The sequence below is a fragment of the Hippocampus guttulatus genome, chromosome 15 (assembly GCF_054856545.1).
Source record: "Hippocampus guttulatus isolate MCC_2025c chromosome 15, RoL_Hgut_1.0, whole genome shotgun sequence".
Taxonomy (NCBI): domain Eukaryota; kingdom Metazoa; phylum Chordata; class Actinopteri; order Syngnathiformes; family Syngnathidae; genus Hippocampus; species Hippocampus guttulatus.
This window is the reverse complement of record NC_141275.1, coordinates 13491508-13511354: the sequence shown is the minus strand read 5'-3', so window position 1 is coordinate 13511354 and position 19847 is coordinate 13491508. Positions and strand designations below refer to the sequence as shown.

The window sequence follows — 19847 nt, the reverse complement described above, 5'->3', positions numbered from 1 at the left end:
CAAACTAGCGTGTAATTCGTTTTTACTGTGAACACGAACGCCTCTTGCTCCTCCCCTTCTTCTTCTTCTGAACTGAGGGACGGCGCAGTGCTGCCTTCGGAAGTCATAGGAAACCCGAGACATCTAATCATTATTTTTTCGTCCTATTTTTTTCATTGGTATAATTTATTCCAAAATAATCGCAACAAAAAGTGTGCACTGTAGTGCGTCTCCAAATGTTGTGTTGGGGGGGAAAAAACGTTTACTTTTACACCTGGAGCCACGCGGACCAAACACCGCGACATCAAAGCCGTCTTTCTCTTTCATTCTTTCATCAATATCAAACACATCACAACACAGCAACAAACCAATGAAAAGAGAAGGCAAACCATTCGAACAAGAACAAAGAGAGCATGCAAAAATACCCAATATTCATGCAGATTATTTAATGTTGTGATTTTTTTTTAGTAACAGTATTATTATTATTTTTAATCTGGAAAAAAAATCATTTTGGCGCTCCAGTTTAATAAAGTTGGAGATGCAGTACAAATTTATTGTTGGACAGCAACGTTTGTATATCAGAACTGCTTTGGAAGACAAATTAGTGGGTCATAAAATTAACTACCATAAATGTCAGTGGGTACTCTTACATAACAATGTGCAGTATGTGATGGATGTCATAACAGCCCAGATTGCATTTCTTGTCTTTTCGTTTGGCAGGTGAATGTAACTTTTGTTTGTTTGCCAGCAATATTTTATCTGACTGTTACACCCGCGCTGCAAGAAGGAGAGATACCGACGCTTGTTCCTACCGACTGCTGTCAGGCTGCTGAATAAAAATAATAACAATAATAATAATAATAATTAAATGATGTGAAAAACAATTGTAAATAGCACTGCGATTTATCCATTTTGTATTTATATTGCACTTAATTGAACGGTGTTTGTTTGTTTTTTCTTCTTTCTACCCACATTCTTGCTGCTGGAGGCTGTAAATTTCCCCAGTGTGGGACAAATAAAGGATATCTTAATCTTAATCTCTGAAAGATATTTCAGATTTAATTTTATCTTGACTTCTTTTTTTGTCTTCTGCAATCCTTGATGTAATTGAGTATTTCAGATTTTTGGTACAGTATACGTTTCCCACAAAAATTATTTGACAAAAGTCAAATAAATTATGAAAAGTTGTAATAACATGAGAAAACAAGTGGTCACACACAGTCACACAGCGAAAATGCATGAAGCGAAAGCCATTCCTTAACACCCACCCACCAATGTTATGTAACCACAGATACATAATCAGCTCAAGAATGACCAACAAAGGTCACTCCTTGAGTGCGGTGTTGGCAGGAGAATGTTTTGTTCTTCAAGGCAAATCCAGTAACTGTGTATAATTGGCACCTATTAGAAATGCATCGAGGGGTGGTTGGGAATTTAAAAAAATGAACCCAAAAGAATTCGTGAATAAGTGGAGATAGATTTCCAAAAAAAAAAAGTAACTTTACAAGGGGGAAGAAAATGCGACGTTAGGAGAAGAAAGTCAAAAATTTGTCAGAAAAAGGTTTTATCAGAATCAGAACAACGAGAAAATCACATCATTTCGAGCGGGGAAAAAAATTGTAACGTTATAGGAAAAAAATTGCAGTATTGAGTTGAAGTAATCGGAGTCTAATGACAAAAAAAAAGTAATTTTGAAGAACAAAATAACGTTACGATACTTTGCGAGGTGCACTGTAAATATTAGAAGATCTGGAAATAAATGGCAAAATATGACATTTTTCTGGGGTTTCATTTTGACATGTCCAAAACTTTTTTCGATGTTTCAAAAAAAACTTTCAAGATTCGGGATTTCTGGGAACCAAGTAACCCTTAAAAAAATTAAGAATCACAGCATGTGGCGGCTTGTTCCACTTACCCAGCCAACTGGGTAAGTGGAAATCCTCTCGACTTATGTAAGAGGCTTTGGTGAGATGATGACGCGACTCAATGGGTATGTTTGTTTTCTTACCGTTTATATCCAGACAAAAGAATTGGGGAAAGACATTTCACTTCAGGGCTTGTCTACATATTCAATGCCGGATGAGTTTGGTGGGGCATGACCAACAAGGCAACAATGTCGGTCGCACGGACGACGAGAACTTTTTATTCAAAAGTCACATAAAACATTTCTTTCATTGCTTCGTCACAAATGTACAGAACAAGTGAGAGATTTATTAGAAAGAAAAAAACACGTCATCATGAGAACACACAAAAAGTCGGAATATTACCAAAAAAATCAATATATATTAGATAACAAAATCATTAGCGTTGCTATGAGATTAAAGTCGGAATATTCTAAGGGCAAACATTTTACTAAAAATTTGATGAAAAATACTAAGAGAATTGAAACGACCCTTCAATGTTAAATTTTTAACCCCCACATCCCAAATATACAATCAACCGTCACGAAATATCGTGGGCGGTAACGAGACCAAAAAAAGCTAAAGATTTTGGGGAACAACGTCAAAATGTCAAATTAAAATCGTACTATCACGTTGTTATTGTTAAAATGAATAAAAGCTTGAGAAAGACTTTTTGCGTGAAAAGTTGTCATGAGAATAGTCAAAACATCTTAAAATAACGTGCACAATTTTGAGAAACAAAGTCACAATGTCATGAGAAGAGTCGGAATATTGCAAGAATAAAAATTTCGCGAATCGAGCAGCAATAGTCACGTGTCAACATTTTGAGAATTTTTTTTCGATGTTAGAATAAAGTTGTACAGTTATGATGAAAAAAAATGTTAAAACAATGAATTTGTATTCTACACTTACGTCTAGGACTTCGTGGGTCCTTAAAACAGTTTGGAATCAACGGACCAATCACGATTTTAAGATCACATTGAGGTGGTCATCATTTCTCAGTAAAAGCATGTCACCTTTCAAAATGAAAACACACCACCTCGTCCCGGTCGCTGAAAAGAACAAATGAAAAAAAAAGAAAAAAGCAGACCAGACGTCGTCACGTGTCGTGTTTAGACAACACGGCCAAAGTCACGCATGAGGGAATTTCCTGAGGTACAGCGCCGCGTTACTCGATTGACGTCTGTACAATCCCTCGACAAATCGGGGCTGGGGAACCTTTTTGCAATCGGGGGCTGAATGCGAGCTTGGAATATTACGACTTTTTGGTCACAGAAATGTAATTCTTTGTCGTATAACGACGGCTTTTCCCCATTCATAAATTGACAATATGTCTTCCTGTTCGAAATATTATTATGATAATTTTTTACGATTAGAACGTAATTCTTAGGGGGGAAAAAAACATTTTGTTACCTTTGTCAATTGCTGAAACATTTTCATATTTTTTCTCTTATTTTTTTCATATATTTTCTGCGTAACATTGAACATGTCTAGATGTTAACTCTGAAGGCTTTTCCCTGAAAATGAGAACTTGCAAAGCGTACCTTGCCACCAGAGGTTACCCCCGCCCGTGTTGGAAGGACATTTGAAGACTAAAATGTTCGTTCTTCACCACCACCTAGTGATGATGACAGAAAACACACCTTGGGACATCAAGTGCGACGACCCTTAGAAAGAGCGAAGGACAGAATAAGGTGGAAGTGACGAATCGAACCGACGGCCTTTTGCATGTTCAAGTCTCTTCTGTGCACGATTGTCCGTCAGCGAAAGAGAAGTAGGTACGCGGAAACGACGGCACTCAGCAGAGGTGGAGCGGGTGCGAGTGTGCAGCTGGAACTCAGAGCTAAAACACCAAAAAAAACAACAAAACATGAAGAAATGATGCTGCAGTTTTTCTTTCATTCATACTTTTTTGTTTGTGCAGTCATAAGACTGCCCCAACTTACAAGTTAAGAACCATCGCTTGGTGTATTTTTTGCTGAGTTGTGAGCAAAATCTGACAAGCGAGTTTCACAACATCCTGTCCCCATTAGTTCAAGAGTCAGAAAATCTTACAGTAGTACGACTACAGAAAACGCAGGCGAGCATTCTGTATGTACAAATAAGCTCTTTGGCGGCTGTCTCTTCAACATACTAGCACGTTAGCAAGTGCGAAGACCTGACCTAAGAGTCTTTGGGGATCTAGACAGACAACACAAAATAGTCACTGGCATAGATTCTTTATCCTCTGCGTGGTTGTGAAACTCTTGTTCGTGAAAAATGAAAAGTCCATGATACTGCCTCACCCACCAGAAGGAGCGGCACAATGTCAATGGACACTGAAGCATGAAATCATGATGCACAAACCGTTGAATTATTTACCTTTGTCGTTAAGGAAACAGAAAGCCGTATGGAAAATGAATGAATAAATGATTAAAAAACAAACAAACGTGTGCTATTATTCTTATTAAAAACATACAAGCATTTTTGCTCGTGTTTTCAGGAGGGGCTGGAACAAATTACTGACATTTCCATTCATTTCAATGGTGAAAATTGATTTGAGTTGACTGACATGATTTGAGTTCCAAGCATGGTCACGGATGGAATTATGCACTTAGGTCAAGGTGGCCCTGAAATTGACTTACTTCGACAGGTCTTCCCGTTAGCTTGCAACATCCCGGTGACGCAGCTGCACACGGGACCAATCGCCTTACTGGTGCACATCTGCTCACAGCCGCCGTTGTCCTCCTCGCACCAGTCCGACACTGAGACGATTTCGCCAACACGACACATTGTAAGCAGAAAGTGCACCGAAAATATGTACAAATAACGTGGCTTACCTTGTCTTCGAATGGGTCCGACACTGAGAATGTGATCTTTTAGTAACCCATCCTTGGACGACATCCTCCTCTTGGGCGGACAATTCTGCACATCCACACGTTCTTTTTAAACATGAGACAACTGGCGGTACGAGTGCTCGGGGGTCAAGGCGAAGGTGGTCCCCTCACCACTTTGCAGGCGTGCCTCTCAGCATCGCACAGCGAAACGTCGCAGTGCAGGTGCACCTGGTCATAGTCGCCGATGAACTTGAAGACGGTGACGTGGAAGCGGCAGGCGAGCGACACGCCGTTTTCCGCCATGCCGATGGTGTTGTCCTTGGCGTTGGGGCATCTGAGGAGGAAGGCAAAAAGGTTCAAACAAGCGGACGATGGCTTCATTTTAAGACTTAAAAATGACAATTCATCATGACAGTGACATCAGGTTAAAATTAAAATTGGGGGTGCTTTGCTACCCCTGGCGCTTAGTTGCGAAAAAGACAGTTGTTGATTGTATTTTGCCCTGATCGTTTTTTTCTTGTAGAATCATGATTTATTATGACTATTCTTTTAAATCCGACGAAACTTATTCTTCCTACCCTCGCTCGATGATGACGTAGCGGAGTCGGTCACTGCTGTTGCGCGACGGCGTGGCCCAGCACGTGCTGACCACCAGGATGAGCTGGTTTTCGTCCGCGCCCTCCACGAAGACGCCCACGTAGAGGACGTCCCTCGTGCTGAGGACCACCTCGCCCTCCCTGTAGGGCTGGCGGTATGAGGCACTCTTGTACAACGCCATCTTGGTGATGAAGTTGCCTGCTTGGGTGGCCAGGGTGAGGTTGATCACGCTGCGGAGTAGAGAGGGAACGTCATCCAAACCGTCCGCGTACGGCATCTGTGACTGCGAGCTAACTGGCTAACCTGAGGATGGGTTTGAGGACCGTCTCCAGCGAGATTTTCAGGTCCAGCTCGTAGGCGCAGGAGAACTCCACATTGACGGTTTTGTCCCGAGTGATGACGTTGCCCGTGTTGTTGACGCTCTCGATCCACACGGTGTTTTTGTACGTGATGTGAGTGCCGTTCGACTGTCGAAACAGATCCGAGTCAACTCATGACAATTGTCAACGCGTTGCCGTACAGAACAGAGCGACAAACGAACTGGCGGCAGTCAATGTTGTTGCTCTGGTCTGTTGGCTTGTCCCATTTTCGTCATTCAAGAATATTTGCTCCGAATCGGTGCGAACGCTGACTGACGTGCACAATGGAGCCGCAGTGTCCTTTGGTGTTGTTGATGCGGAACGAGATGTAGTCCTCTCCCTCCACGCCGGCGCATTGTCGGTCGTTGACGCGCACGTCGCCGCGCCGGAAGCCCAACTGGAAGAGCTTGCACTTGGAGATGGACACCTCCATCACGGCGGGCTTGCACGTCACCTCCGCCTCCATCACGTCGTCGTCGTCGCCTGACATACACGTGCGAGGCACAACGATCAGGCTATGGGACACTGCGCTGCATGAGACTCTTTGGTAAAAGCCCCACGGGTAGAGTTCTTTAAATGGTCAACTAAAAGCGAACGTGGATTCTGGGTTCGTACAAATATATATTTTTCAAAATCCCATCAAAATTGTGTATGTATATCAAGAAGAAAAAATCGGAATCCATTTTCTTTCTGCTTGCGCTCTTCAGGGTGACAGGCGAACCGGATGCTAGCTTAGCTGATTTCTAACAAGAGGTGACAACCTTCGGGGCTGGGGGGCAACTCAGGACATCCGCACAGGTCGCCACCATTCTCCAGCTCGCATGTGAAGTTTGTGCAGGTCTCTGTTGCGCAGGGGTCGTAGATCCATTCTGCTAAAAAACATGGTCCAACATGCAATGTTAGCCGCCACGCGTATCCAAACGTACGCACACACACACAGGCGCAGGCGAGGCTACTTACAGCAATTCTCTTGAGCGATCCACTCGGTGGTGAGGGCGCCCATGGAGCGGCAGGCCTCGGCGTAAGCGGCCAGCGAGCCGCACACTTGGGCGCCGCGCCGGTTGTAGCAGCCGTCCAGGTAGCAGGACCGGTAGAAGGGCCGCGGGTCCAGCAGGCCGTGGCACGGCTGGAAGAACCCCTTGGGCTCGGTCAGCTTCAGGCACGTGTCCTCACGCTGCAGCGCCAGCACGGCCGCGTTGTCGCACGACTGGGCCAGGGCCACGTACTGGGTCTCGTCGCACCTGATCCAAGACCATCCAACGACATATCTTTTATCACCAAATCTATTTTTACTTTCCACGAGTATCTGAACTTCTATCCAGGGACACAGCGTTGAGTACTTTTGCTACCTGTGGCTCCCACCAATGCTGCGAGTGCGCCTCCTCACCCACCTGTCCTGAATGCCATTAGTTTTCCAGCTCTGGGCGAGCTCCAGAGCGCTGCCGGCCGCCCTCCCCGTGGAGGTGATATAGTCGTCCGCGGGGTCACCGTTGAAATTGCCGCACAGGCCGCACAGCTTGTCCCGCAACCGCGCCCCCATGCTGACGCCCAGCGTGTTGAAGCGGTTGTAGCGCACCCGGATGTCCTGCGGCGAGTCGATGTCGATGAAGCCCTCCGACGCCGACAGCCGCGTCATCAGACCGGTCACGAAAGGCATCGACACCGGGGTGCCGTTCACCTGCGCCGGGATCAATGATTGTAAAGTCGTGCATCCGCATGAGGAAACCCGGCGCTCGGCTACCCCACACCTTGACCATGTTGCCCGAGACGAGGATCTTCTCCTCGTTGATGTAGAGGTAGACGTGGGAAATGGTGGTGAGGTTGGGCACGCTCCACTTGTCGAAGTTGGCGATGAGCTGGAACGAGAGGTCGGGCAGCTTGTGGCAGTTGGTGGACAGCACGAAGGAGCAAGAGGCGGGCAGGCGCAGCGAGGCGCCGTCAAAGGTCTTGAACACGCCCCCGCCCGACGCCACGCACTGCTGGGAGCGTCGCGCGAAGCAGCCGCGTACGCCGTGGCGCAGGCCGCACTCCTCGTCCGCCTTGCAGCGCCGCGGGTTGCACTGGACCAGGTTGCGGCCGATGCACTGGCAACGTTTGGAGCAATCGCCATTCCAGAACAGCTGTTTGGACTACAAAAGAAGACACAAACACATATTTTAAAAAATATTGTTCCAAATCAGAAAAAAAAAAATCTGTTTGGTTTCTGTACTTTCCTCTGCAAGTATCGTGAGATACGTTTTCGACAAGTCAGCAAGTGATGGCTTTTGCTTTTTGTGGCTATTCTATGCTAAACGCAAGCAGGTTAAATCATCCGTTCCTGTCACCATCAACTTGAGACTCAAGGTAATGCCGATCCAAATTCACTCCTGACTGCTGGGACGTCAACTACACATGCGATCGTACAACGGCGGGGTGCGACACTGACCTCGTAGTACTTCCCGTCAGTGTAGCAGCCGCAGTCTTGAGGCAGGATGCAACTTTTGCCGTTGAGAACAAAGCCCTGGTCACATTGGCAGCCCTCAACGCAATCCTGGCTGCAGTCCCTCTGGCTGCGGGCGGGAGCGCACTGGGGCGGGCAGACCGGCACGCAGCTGGAGTAATGGCTGTTCGGCGGACACCTCTGGACTGGGATCAGGCGAGTTGGACATTTAGTAACGTACACACCGATTTAAAGGTGAAATATTTGTCATATTTTTCACAATTTATCCTGCGGGTGAGAATATAAGCAAGAGGATTTTTGTTGGTAGTACTCACCACATGGCGCACCGCGCCTCCAGCCGGTAGTAGGTACCCCTTGCATTTGACAGGTGGTGGCGTAGGCCTGCAGCCAACCGCAGACGGTTTCCTGAGCGCCCCCATCCAAGCAGACGTCCCGCAGGCAGCTTTGGTAAAAGAACTCCGGCGCCACCTTGCCGTGACAACGTGCAAACGCACCCTGTCGATCCGCCGTCAGGGCGCACAGCCTCGCCGCCTCAGGCTCCGCAAAGACGTAGAGACCGTCTCGCAGACGGAGGCGGAGTTCCGTAGTGTGGTCGTCGTCGTCGTCGTCATCGGCCGAAGCAATCGCACCGTCGTCCGGCGGGGTTTTATCCGCGGGGCCGCACCTTGGGCATGAGTCGCCGCAGCCCACCTGGCAGAAAGCGTCCCTGTCGGCCCAGGTTGCGCCCCAATCGTCGACGCCGTGGGCGGCCGGCGCTGAAGGAAAGCCCCCGCAGAGGCCGCAGGATGCGTTGTAGAGGTGACGGGGTAAAGTCAACACAAGCAGGGTGTTCCAGTCGAAGGCCACCTTGAGACCAAAGTCCGTCTCCAGGACGAGCAGCGTGCCCAAAGTAAAGATGGTGACCTTTCCCGGGCCGAGCCTCACGGGAAGGGACAGGCGTTCCTCATTGACCTGAATAAACAAAGAACAAAGTGTCACTGTTGGGTTTAAAGTATTGACGATTGCTTGAGCAGTAATCAACTAATAATTGACTAGTCGACTAAGGATTCCACTCCCCAGCCTCTGCCGTTCAATATAAATAAAACTCAATTTCGCGTGATCTTTCACCATTGACTCACCATGGCGGTGTTCTTGTAACTTCGGGACACCTCGATCTCAAAGCCAAAGACCTCCAGCACGAAGCCTCTCACCCAAACCGCTTGGCCTGTTTCCCTGTCCTCATTAAGAGCTAATAATTTAAACGGAGGCAAGCTTCCATTCAAGCTTGCGCCGTCTCTGCCCCCGCAACGCGTGGTGGCCAAGCTCAGTCTACAAGAGCTCTGTAGCTCAAACGGGACGCCGCCGAATGGCAGGAAGTGCCCGTAACCGCCCGCCACGCAAAGGGCCTCGGTGCGAGGCCTGCAGTAGTACAATCCGTTGTCCTCCTGGCAGTACTCCTCGGGGAGGCAAGGTGCCGCAAGGCAGTACACGTCGTTGTCCGACCCATTGCAGTAGCAGCGCTCCAGGCAGTCCCGGTCCGTCCAGAAAGTGTGGTTGGCGGGCAGCCGGCGGTCGAGACCGGGGCCGGCACAGCCGCAGTCGCTGTGTGACACGCACAGGCCGTCCCGCAGGGCGAAGCCGTCCATGCAACGGCAGCCCTCGCCGCACGGCAACGGGCAGGGCACCTCCGGCTGGTCCAGCCCGGCGCACGTTAGGGGGCAAGCGCTGGCGCACTCGTCGAAATGGCTGTTGGCCGGGCAGGGAAGCGCTGGGAAGTGGTAGAAAGAAACCAATCATGCCATATGAGAATGCTGAGAGATGAGCCTTCACATTCCTAATTTTAGGCATGAAAACCGCAGATTCACAAGCGGTACATTTATACTCGATTTGCTGTGCCAGGGCAGCCCTGTTTGCCAAAAACCAAGTGTGCCATGGGATTTTAAGCCATTTCCTAAGAGAGGCTCAAAGGCACATTATGTTGTGGCGCGCAATTCACCACAGATGCATACATTCTCCTTTCTTTCATTTGTTTCCAAATCTTGATCGCATACGCTCTAACCACAAAATCACTGTGATGTCGCGGCATAGACTCAAAGCACTTTTCGTCTCGGTACCCCGTTCCAAAGAGTGCTTATCATTCAGTACCAGCCAATTCTAGACCAAGTCTGAAAAGACGTTTAAAAACGTCTTTGGGAATTAACAAGAACGTTCACGCTTAGCTTAGCTTAGCTGAAGCTTTTCTACTTACGGCAGTCGGTGGCCGTCCTCCAAGAAGTGAGGACCACCTGAGAATCCTGGCAGGCGGCGGCGTAAGCTTGCAGCGAGGAGCACAGCGCCGAGCGGTTGCCGTCCTTCACGCACATGTTGTACAAGCAGTTCCGGAAAAACGGCGACGGGTTGACGGCACCGTGACACGCCACGAAAGAGCTGTTCCCGGGGTCGTTGATGTTGCCGCACATCCTCGGACTCTGGTAGAGGCGCAGGTCCGTGCACGTACGGTACAAGTCGTCGCAGTCTCCGTTGCAGCTGATGTCATCAGCGATGGAACGCCAGCCATCCGAGAACTGCAAGGCTGACTCGGCCAGGCGTCCGTTGGGGAGGCGGAAGTCGTCGGCAGGATCGCCGTTGAAGACTCCGCACAGGCCGCAGGTGACGTTGTAAAATGCGATGGAGAGGGAGATGTTGATGGATCCGCTTTGTGTGTAGTGAAGGCGAAGATGAGGGCGGGATTCCACCACTGTGGCGTTGCCTGATGCTCTGTAGACCTTTATAGTTTGCGTCGGATGGACGTAGGGGAGGGCGATTGGTTCGCCGTTGACCTAGGACACCAAAATCAGATCATCAGGCAGAGAAGTACAGTTGAGAGCAGGGGTTCTCAAACTTTTTGGTCCAGGAAAGAACATTTTCCGCAGAATGCCAAATAACCCTTAAAAATGAACTGCCGCAGAAACCAAAATTGAAACACACTTAAAATGATCAAAACATACATTGCAAATGAATGCAGTGAAGCTCCTCAACTCACTTCAATATTGTTCATTTTGTAATCAAGATGCCATAGGATGGCACCTAATCTACTTTTTTAGAATATATTATTCTTGACTGCCCTGAGCACAGAAACAGCTTCGAATTCACTCCGTTTCCAACAAAATAAACATCAAGAAGTCTATTAAATTATAATTCAAGCTGTTGATGATGCACAGCTAGGAATTGAAAGCTATTGTAGGGCCTAAACTAAGCATCCTCCAAATCATAAAGAATCTAAATTAAAAAACATTCCATTGTGATTCACAATTTTTTGTTCACCGATTCGATTCGATCAATATTTCTTCCTAATGACTGAATATCGAATACAATAATCTACAATTCAGGAAACTTTCAAAAAAATGAAGAAAAAAAAAACATTTCAAGGGTGCCTCCAAATTTTGTACTGGCACTGTAGCTTCCCCCGCAAAATCTGCTGAAAGGCAAATTTGCCACGGCCAACGCGCGTCTATACACGGGGAAACGCTGCAACTCACCTTGACCGTTTCTAAATCCAGCCCTCCCAGATGAACCTCCAGGCTAGCAACCGTAACTACCACAGGTCTTTTCCAAGCAGGGCCTTTGTTCACCAGCCGTCTGCCTATCTTCACCTCCACCATTGAGCCATTAGCTGGCACAGCGCCACAGAGCCTCAGCAGGTAGTAGGAGCTGTCATCTGGGAACAGCAGGAAGGCGCCGTCAAAGGATGATGTCACAGCGTTCTGAGCGATTGAACACAGCCCCTCCCGCCGAGGGTAGCAACCCAGCGTGCCCACCTCCGCCGTGCACACCTCGCCCTCCTTGCAAGACTCGTTGAAGCAAGAGATTTGGCCCGCGGCCGCGCAGGTGCAGCGGAGGCTACATTCGCCTCCGTGACCGTCTGGGCCGGCCCAAAAAGTGTCATTGAGTGGGTAATAGAGGCCGTTGTGCTCACAGCCACAGTCGTCCAGCTGTACGCAATGGCTGCCGCTGAGGACGTAGTCTTGGTTGCACTGGCAGCCCTCGGTGCAAGGGTGGGCGCAGTACAAGGGTGCGGTGACATCCGAGCAGGAGGCTGGACAGGCGCTGGTGCACACTTGGTAGTGGCTAAACGGCGGGCATGTCAGCGCTGAGATCCGACACGGCACAGAAACAAAAGAATACATTAGCTGGAGAATGGAGCTTGTGTCGAGATTGCATGTCATCACTGAATCCCAAATGTTGTGGCGTTCAAAATCTTTGAAATGTGTCAAAGTGGTTTGAATTGACTAAGAAACGTGGACGGATGTCAATGTGGAACTCACCACAGAAAGTGCGAGACCTCCAGCGACGGACGGTGACGCCGAGTGCCTGACAGGCCAGAGCGTAGGCCTGGATGGCCTGGCAGAGTGTCGTGATGTTGTCCTTGTTGCTACACATATCGTAGACACAACTGAACACGAAGGCGGTGGGATCCACCACAGCTCTGCAGTCCCTGAACGGGCCGTCCGTTTTGTTTATGAGTCCGCAGTAGTCCGGGCCAAAGAAGAAGGCCTCCGTTTGCGCGTCGCACACGCTGCAGTTGTCCACGCAACCGTCAGTGCAATGCCAGTCAGCGCCCTCGGCTCGCCAGCCGCCGCCCAGCTCGGCCACGGTTTCCGCAAGGGTGCCGTCGGGAAGGACGGGATCATCGGCGGGGTCGTCGTTGTAGTTCCCGCAGAGGCCACACGTGTTGTTGAAGTAAGAGCTCGGCAGGGAGATGGAGGCGTAGTGCTGCCCATCGTACGTCACCAAGAGTCCAAAGTCTGTTTCTAAAGCGACAGCCAACCCGGACTGGTAGATTCTAACGGCACCGAGCTGAAGCTGAACCGGTAAAGTCTTCAACAAGTCATCCACCTAGAGAGACCAGATCAGAAGATTCTCAGTCACGGGATACGGTCAGCCTCAAACATGAGAAGAACAAATGACATCCAATTGCTTGTTGACTCGGAGGAGAAGTCAAGTTGGATTCATTTTTGGAGGAACATCTAATCAGCAGAAATTTGAAAGGCAATTTGAAAGCTTGGTTGTTGACCCCAAGAGGAAATCTGATTGCCTTCGATTCATTGTCAGAAGTTGGAACCAATAATCCAACTGCCCCAAATCGGAGGGCATATAGAGAAAAAAAACTAAAACAATTCCCACTCGATTATCATTTGCTCACCTCAACAGTTCCCAAAGTTCCTTTCAGCAACGTGACTCGGTGACCGTACACCTCCACGGTTACATCTCTCAGCCAGGAGACGGCAGACACGCCACGGTCCTCGTTTTTGGCCTGCACGCTGAAGAAGGGCAGCCCCGCCGCTTCCCAGCACGGCCGAGCCAGCAGGTAGGTACAGGTTCCTTGAAAGTGGTAGAGCAGACCGTCGAAGGTGTGGTAGTGCGGGTCGCCGAACACCACGCAGGTACTGGTGCGGGTGGGCTGGCAGTAGAAAGCTCCTTCCTGCTGCTCGCAGGTCTCCAGTTGGCCACACTGAGCGTCTTGGCAGAGCACCTCGTTGTCCACGTCCAGGCAGCGGCATCGCCGCGAGCAGCGATCCGACAGCCAGAAAACCTCCCCTCGTCTGTAAAAACGACCTAGAGAATTTGCGGGACGTAGATTTGGAGAGACTTAACAAACAAGACCACTCGATGTGCCTGTTAGCATCGCAGTCTTTGTTGGTATGTCTTGCCGCGCTGTCTGTTAACGTAGCAGACAATTCCATGCAACAACGAAGGCCGAACTTGCCATTGTAACTGCAGCCATTGGCGGGATCGATCAGCTCCGGGTCGACGCGGAAGACCCAGCGTCCGGGAATGTTCACATTGGTCGTCTGTTCAATGTTCACCACGTCGTTGCTCCGCGATACCGGCAGGTTCAAGAAGTGTCCAACTTCCCCGCCATTAAAACCTGACTGGAAAGGGGCGGACGACTGTGAGGCAGCCTTCGTCATCGGGTTGCGTACGGCGGATCCCCCGTTGATGACAAAGTTCAGATAGTACCGAGGTTCTGTCACTGTGATAGGAACAGAACTCTATCACGGTGACAGAACCTCGATGTCCGGACTGTCATAAAGCAAGGGCCCTCTGTACGGTACCTGAGCTGTGGTGCCACCTAGTCCGGTTAGCGGATCTCCGCCACTGGCCGTGCCTGTGCTCCAAGTGATTTCCTCATAGATGAACAAGGCGAAGGACACGGCACCATCTGAGATTAGCACAGTTTGGAATGTGTTCACCTTTTAATCAAACAAGAGGAGTGAAACAGTTTTACAAAAGAGAGAAACAGACCAAGCCACGTGCATCAACGAAAACCAACAAAATGGCATACGTGTCTAGAAATGATACAATTAGCAATCCGATCAGCAGTTTACCCCGAAACTTCCTGGACCTTTGAGAGTACTACACCTCAGTTAGGTCTTCTTTTGATATCGGTAAATCAGTCTAGAACATCACTTTGACATCAGTTTCTGCAGTCCTCGAAAGGTTTCTGGTTTCAGAGTCAAGTTCTTACAATTGTACCTCACGCATTACCCCTTCCAGTAGGGTCTTCCCTGATAAGTAACCGTCCCTTCCCGGATAAAGAACTCGGATCTAAATTTGGACCAACTTCTAACGGTCATACAAACATTCCTAGTTCTAGGCTGAAGTTCCTGTCGTCAAAATGAAGCTGATGGCAGCATTCAAGCATAACGTTCCACAAAAACAATTGTACAATGTCGGTTTTTGGCCATTACCGGGGTGGTCTGGCTCCCGCCGTAGAAGGTGACCTGATGCCACGTGGCGACGAAGGCCCAGGTGGCCGTGAAGTCGGGGATGTTCTTGAAATGCCGGCGGACGTCATGCGTTGCCCTCTCCAGTATCTGCGGCAGGGTGGTTTCCCTGTAGTAGATGTCTCCACGGATTCCGTTGTGCACATCCGCCCAGAGGGGGGCGATGAAGGACCGGCTGTCGCTCAGGGGGAACGCCTCTGGCGTGAACTGGCTCACATGCTCGCTGAATGATATCACGCCATTGTTGTTGACCTGAGTAGACAATTTGCGTGTCATTTTTTTTTAAGGTTAAAATCAACTTCCTTCAACCAGCTTTATATCAAACGGGAAACGGTCCGCGGTCGTGTCTTACGTAGATGGTGCGGTAGGCGGTCCTGAAGAAAATGAAGGGCACAAGCAGAGGAATCTCAGGGGAGCTCCCGTCATCCATCTTGGGGGTCTCCAGATCCATGTGGGCGGGTCCAAACGGATACAAGACATTCCGAGTAGCAACTAAAACGCAGCACAAAACAAAAAGTGATGGATGGATCTCAAGAGAGTGTGCCGATGTGCGGGACGTCGTGGTGTGAGATCTCGTACTTCTCGTGCAGGCGGCGACGCTGACGATCAAGAGCAGAAGGACCGCAATGTCTGGTGTCACCATCCTACAAAAACATGAAGAATGAAGATGGAATCCAGAATCAGAGACATTGGACAGAAGCACTGCCTTGATGGAACCAAAGAGATCTTCTTGGACCCCACCCTCGTCCCATCATAGACCGTCTTCGGTGTTGACCTCTGGCACCAGGCAAGTCGCACCACATTGTGGCCTGACCACCGGGACCATTAGTGCTCACACGCAATATTATGGAGCGAACACAAGTCGCATTCTTTATCATCATAAACCATGTTTTGGCCATTTGAGATCATGTCCTGGCTACTACTTCTTAAAGCGCAGGCTCCCAGGTCTCCCCCGAGGAGCACCTGAAAAGAAGCCATTATGCGTGCCGGGACAATGTGTCAGGATCACATTAGCCTTACGGTCCCCATGCGAGGAGGCACCGGTGGATTACAGGCTTGTTCGCCAACTCGACTGCCACAAGGCCGCCTTACAGCGTATTACCATTGAGGGGGCTGCGGTGTGAGGGGAGGGGGGGGGGGGGGCTAATAGCTTGGAGGGATGTGTTTGGCTTGCCAAGGTCATAGCAGTGTGGCAGCAGCTTGGCAAACTCCGCCTCCCATCGGCGCAGATACACTCTGACATTTTCCCACTATATTTGACTTTTGTGCAAGTGTGCAGCCCAAACTGAGGCTTACCGATGAGTATTTGGATGATTCAGAGGTGGCATGTGAAAAGGCCTGGAGGTCAGATGAGGTCAACTTTTTTTTTTTTTAAATCAATTCCACTCTCAGTGCTTATCAGACTAAGAGTGCAATGCCTGAAATATAATGTAAACTTTGAAGCATGGGGATGTAAACGTCATGCTTTGGGGGGCTGAGCTCATTGGAGATGGGTTGCATTTGGGTGTCCCTGCATGACAATCATGGGGGTGAAACACTGCCTTGCCCAAGGACAACCCCGAAGCATGAAAGATCTGGAGAATATTTGGAATGAGGTGGGGAGTGGGCAAAATTCCCTGTTGCAATGTATGCAAACCTGTCCAACTACAAAAAATGTTTCATCTCTGTCATCTGTATCTTCTATGAAAAGGTGAAACATACATTGAACAATTCATTAGGTACTCCGACACAGTTGTACAACCATCATGTTAGATGTTCCAACAATTGTGCATTCAAGAAGTTAATATTTCGAAACTGTTTCCATATGAGCTTGAAAGGCGTGATTGTGTGATATGGGCAAAATGTCATCTCGATATTTTTGCCAGGTATCTTTAACAGTACAATAATGTTATTACTTGTGACCTGTTGTAACTGTCATATGCTTGTGCAGGAGTTTTTTGCCTCACTCAAATTATCCTCAAATGAGGGTAGTTCGAGCGTGGTTTTTTTTTTCTCCCCCTCTCCCTCCCTTGTTTCTTTCTGACTTTCGGGTTGAGTGAACGCTGGCGCGTTTTGGCTGCCGCTGCTCAACCCGTATTGTTTTGTGTTTTTTGTTATTGTAAAGTGTCCTTGGGTGTCTTGAAAGGCGCTTATAAATAAAATCTATTATTATTATTATTATTATTATCATTGTTCGATTGACAATTGAAGGTCAATTATGAAAAACAATATACAGTGATCTTCTGGAATTTGTATTTCATCAGCAAAACAGTAATAATGCTGGCATATCAGTAAACCTATTATTTATTATAACATTTTTTCTCCCTTTTTGCTCTATTTGTTTATTTTTTATTTTTTACTTTAGTAACTTAATTTCAGTTGTTGAATTTTATTCATACTATATTCATTTTTCACTTCAAAAAATGTGTACAAATGATACGGAGTACTCGTCTAAAATACACTTAACATGTACAGTATACTGTCCCTATTTATGTGACTATTTTTTGCGTTGCTGGGCTACGGTTAATAATTGCGAATGAATGTGATAAGGGATTAAATGAATGAACGAATATGCAATCTGAAGTTTTGCAGATTTTAACGTTGTCGTCGCGTGAAGGGCACTCACCTGCCTTGACGAGATGGACGCGGAGCACTCATCTAATCCAACCTGGCAACCTCCACGCGGCGCAGTCCCATCCAGCGGACGAGCATCCGCGGGTCAAACAGGTGGACGGCGTCCGATTTCCAGCTTCCGCAAATCAAACACGAATCCTCTGAAAGCGGTTGGTCATATGTCGAAAGTGCGCAAGAGGCGACTTTCGCAGGACCGACTTCAATTTAAGTGGGGATCAGAGGGGAGGAGATGTGGGCTCGGGTGGGCGAGGGGAGGGACGGACGGGGCAGGAATGTCAGGAAGTGAAGGAGTGGAGGGAGGTGGAGATGTCGAATAATGATGGAGAGATGTTAACGTTTAAGAACGGAAAAGTCCAGTTTAGAGAAAACCATGATTGCAGTTTTAATTTTTATTTATTTTTTGGTCTGAAAAGAGAATTATTCGGGGACGTGTTTTAGGAAAACCGTTTGTTTTGGGTGATTTAGTGGGGAAAATTTAGTGAGCGTAAAACTGACTCGTTGCAGTTTTTTTTTTTCCGCATTAGTATCAAAAAGCCTTCGAGAAATACTTTTCACTGGACATTTCTGCAAACATCGCTGAAATCAATTATGATGAAGATGTTCTTTTTATCTCAGCCGCTAACGGAAGATCGCTTGAATTTGGACTTTTTACTTTGTTTCTTTTTTTAAACGGTAGCACCGTACGAAGAAACCGTCAATCAATCAAGCTCAAGTTACGGAATTCACACGAGTCACTCAGGGTACTACATCTCGCTTCCTTTTTAATTAGGAAAAGCGTCATGCGCGAGAATCCGCAAGACAGGCCGTCTCCGGAGATGCTCGCCCGATAGCAAGTGGATGAAATCTCAGGTGGGTATGCGTTGATGGGGTGTGGGAAAGGGGGTTCGCAGGGTGCTGAGTCGGGGCTTTGTTGCGGGAGGACAGTGGGGAGTAACTGGAGAGCAGGATTGGGCGGGGAGCAAGACGTGTGAAAGCCTCCAGGAGTGAGGCCAGGACCTGCGCTACCATTAAGACACACCGATGCTCCCTTAGCTGAGGCTTCTTTTATGAACCCCACTCAAGACGGGGCATAAATGGACGCATACTCATCGGTGAAAGGCGGAAGCACACAAAGGCAGAGGATATCAAGAGTTACCGATGACCGGGTGTCCGAGGAGAGGTTCCTGACTTGGATTGGTGTTTTCGGAAAGGCGTTGTGTGTGTGCGTGTGAATACAGTAGAAAAGATGCAAGTGTCGTGATAGGACCTCACGGTGAAGTTACTATTCATTGATGCAACAATTGGTTTAAAAAAAAACAGGCAGGGAGAAAGTGCTGTTTGTTTTGGGGGGGGGGGCACTGACGCAGAACTGGCAATTTCAAGACTTTGGCGGTAGGATCAGAGCCGTAACGGAGGTGGACGGCCATCTTTGGTCACTTTTCCACTTTGTCTGGTTTTACTCCATGCTGGTTGCCATGTTTGGTCTCAAATTTTGCGTCAGCTTTCCCTTAAATTCCTTCCCCAGCCTTTGCCTCACAACATGCTGGTCTTCTGGTGATGTGGAGAGATAAAAAGAAATCGGGAGGTTGGACAGCATTGTCTATATTGGCTCGAATACTCTGGAATGCTTCGCCAGCAGAAATTTGACCTGCCACTTGCAGAAACATTGAACATTATCTTTACTTAACACTCACACACACACACACACTTCAGCACTCTTGCTATGCCTCAACTCCTGAAATGTGGATTTTGGCCTGTTTTATTGCCACTTCTTCTTGCAAGTCAAATTCAAACTGTGAGGAGAGCCACGCCGGCACGACACTAAAGAAAAGAATGAAAAATTATCAGTACACTATACATCCACTTAAAAAATATGTTATAAGCTATTTAATTAAGTGCAACCACTTAAAGTCAAATTGAGCAAATTCAACAACAACTTGGGACAGATGGAAAGATACCACCAGGTTTCCAGCTGAAGTCGAAACAGTTTCTATTTATAGTTGACAACCAACAGAGGGTCGAGGGCTTGCTTTCAACTGGTTACCCGATGCAGTCCCGGTCAAGGTATACGCAGCATCACATCTTCTGGGGAACCCATCAAGCCTGACCTTCACAAAGCAGGTCCAGGACTGGATTACCCCCCCTCTGGTGTCACCCAATCCACGGATTGAGGAATGGGGCCACCCTGATCCCCGGTCGTTCCCCTTAGCCTTGGCCTTTTAGCGCTCTCATTCAAGATGCACTGAGTTTTCTTCCAGAAACTCAAACCTTCCTGCCCCCCCCACCCCCCATGTTTCCTTTCTTTGAAGCGCACAATATGCTCAGTTGAATCTCTCCCCACACCACCGCATTCCCTCCCACTTCATAGAGCACCTTAGCAGCCAACATATTTGCCACAAGTCTTCGACCAGATTCGA

The 19847-nt window shown here is 48.2% G+C and overlaps 1 protein-coding gene across 2 annotated transcripts; it reads right to left on the bottom strand.

The window, feature by feature from the left end:
• Window positions 1-2093: 2093 nt before the first annotated feature.
• tecta (tectorin alpha) lies at window positions 2094-19710 on the bottom strand. 2 transcript variants are annotated; one of them, XM_086131157.1, is made up of 24 exons: window positions 17444-19710; window positions 15418-15482; window positions 15191-15330; window positions 14803-15090; window positions 14167-14304; window positions 13818-13983; window positions 13254-13666; window positions 12376-12946; window positions 11590-12200; window positions 10320-10890; window positions 9211-9839; window positions 8407-9043; window positions 8078-8277; window positions 7401-7781; window positions 7044-7330; window positions 6613-6893; window positions 6414-6524; window positions 5930-6135; window positions 5597-5760; window positions 5275-5523; window positions 4868-5030; window positions 4700-4784; window positions 4505-4624; window positions 2094-3723 (listed from the first exon to the last, which is right to left on the bottom strand). In XM_086131157.1, the coding sequence occupies exons 1-24, from the start codon at window positions 17473-17475 to the stop codon at window positions 3641-3643; spliced, it is 6591 nt and encodes a 2196-aa protein (XP_085987283.1). In that variant the 5' UTR covers window positions 17476-19710; the 3' UTR covers window positions 2094-3640. The 2 variants fall into 2 exon arrangements, 1 of the variants encoding a protein (XP_085987283.1); XR_015103077.1 differs by lacking the exons at window positions 2094-3723; window positions 4505-4624; window positions 4700-4784; ... (1 more) ...; window positions 5275-5523; window positions 5597-5760 and having other exon boundaries at window positions 6094-6135; window positions 6414-6521.
• Between the last annotated feature and the right edge of the window lie 137 nt (window positions 19711-19847).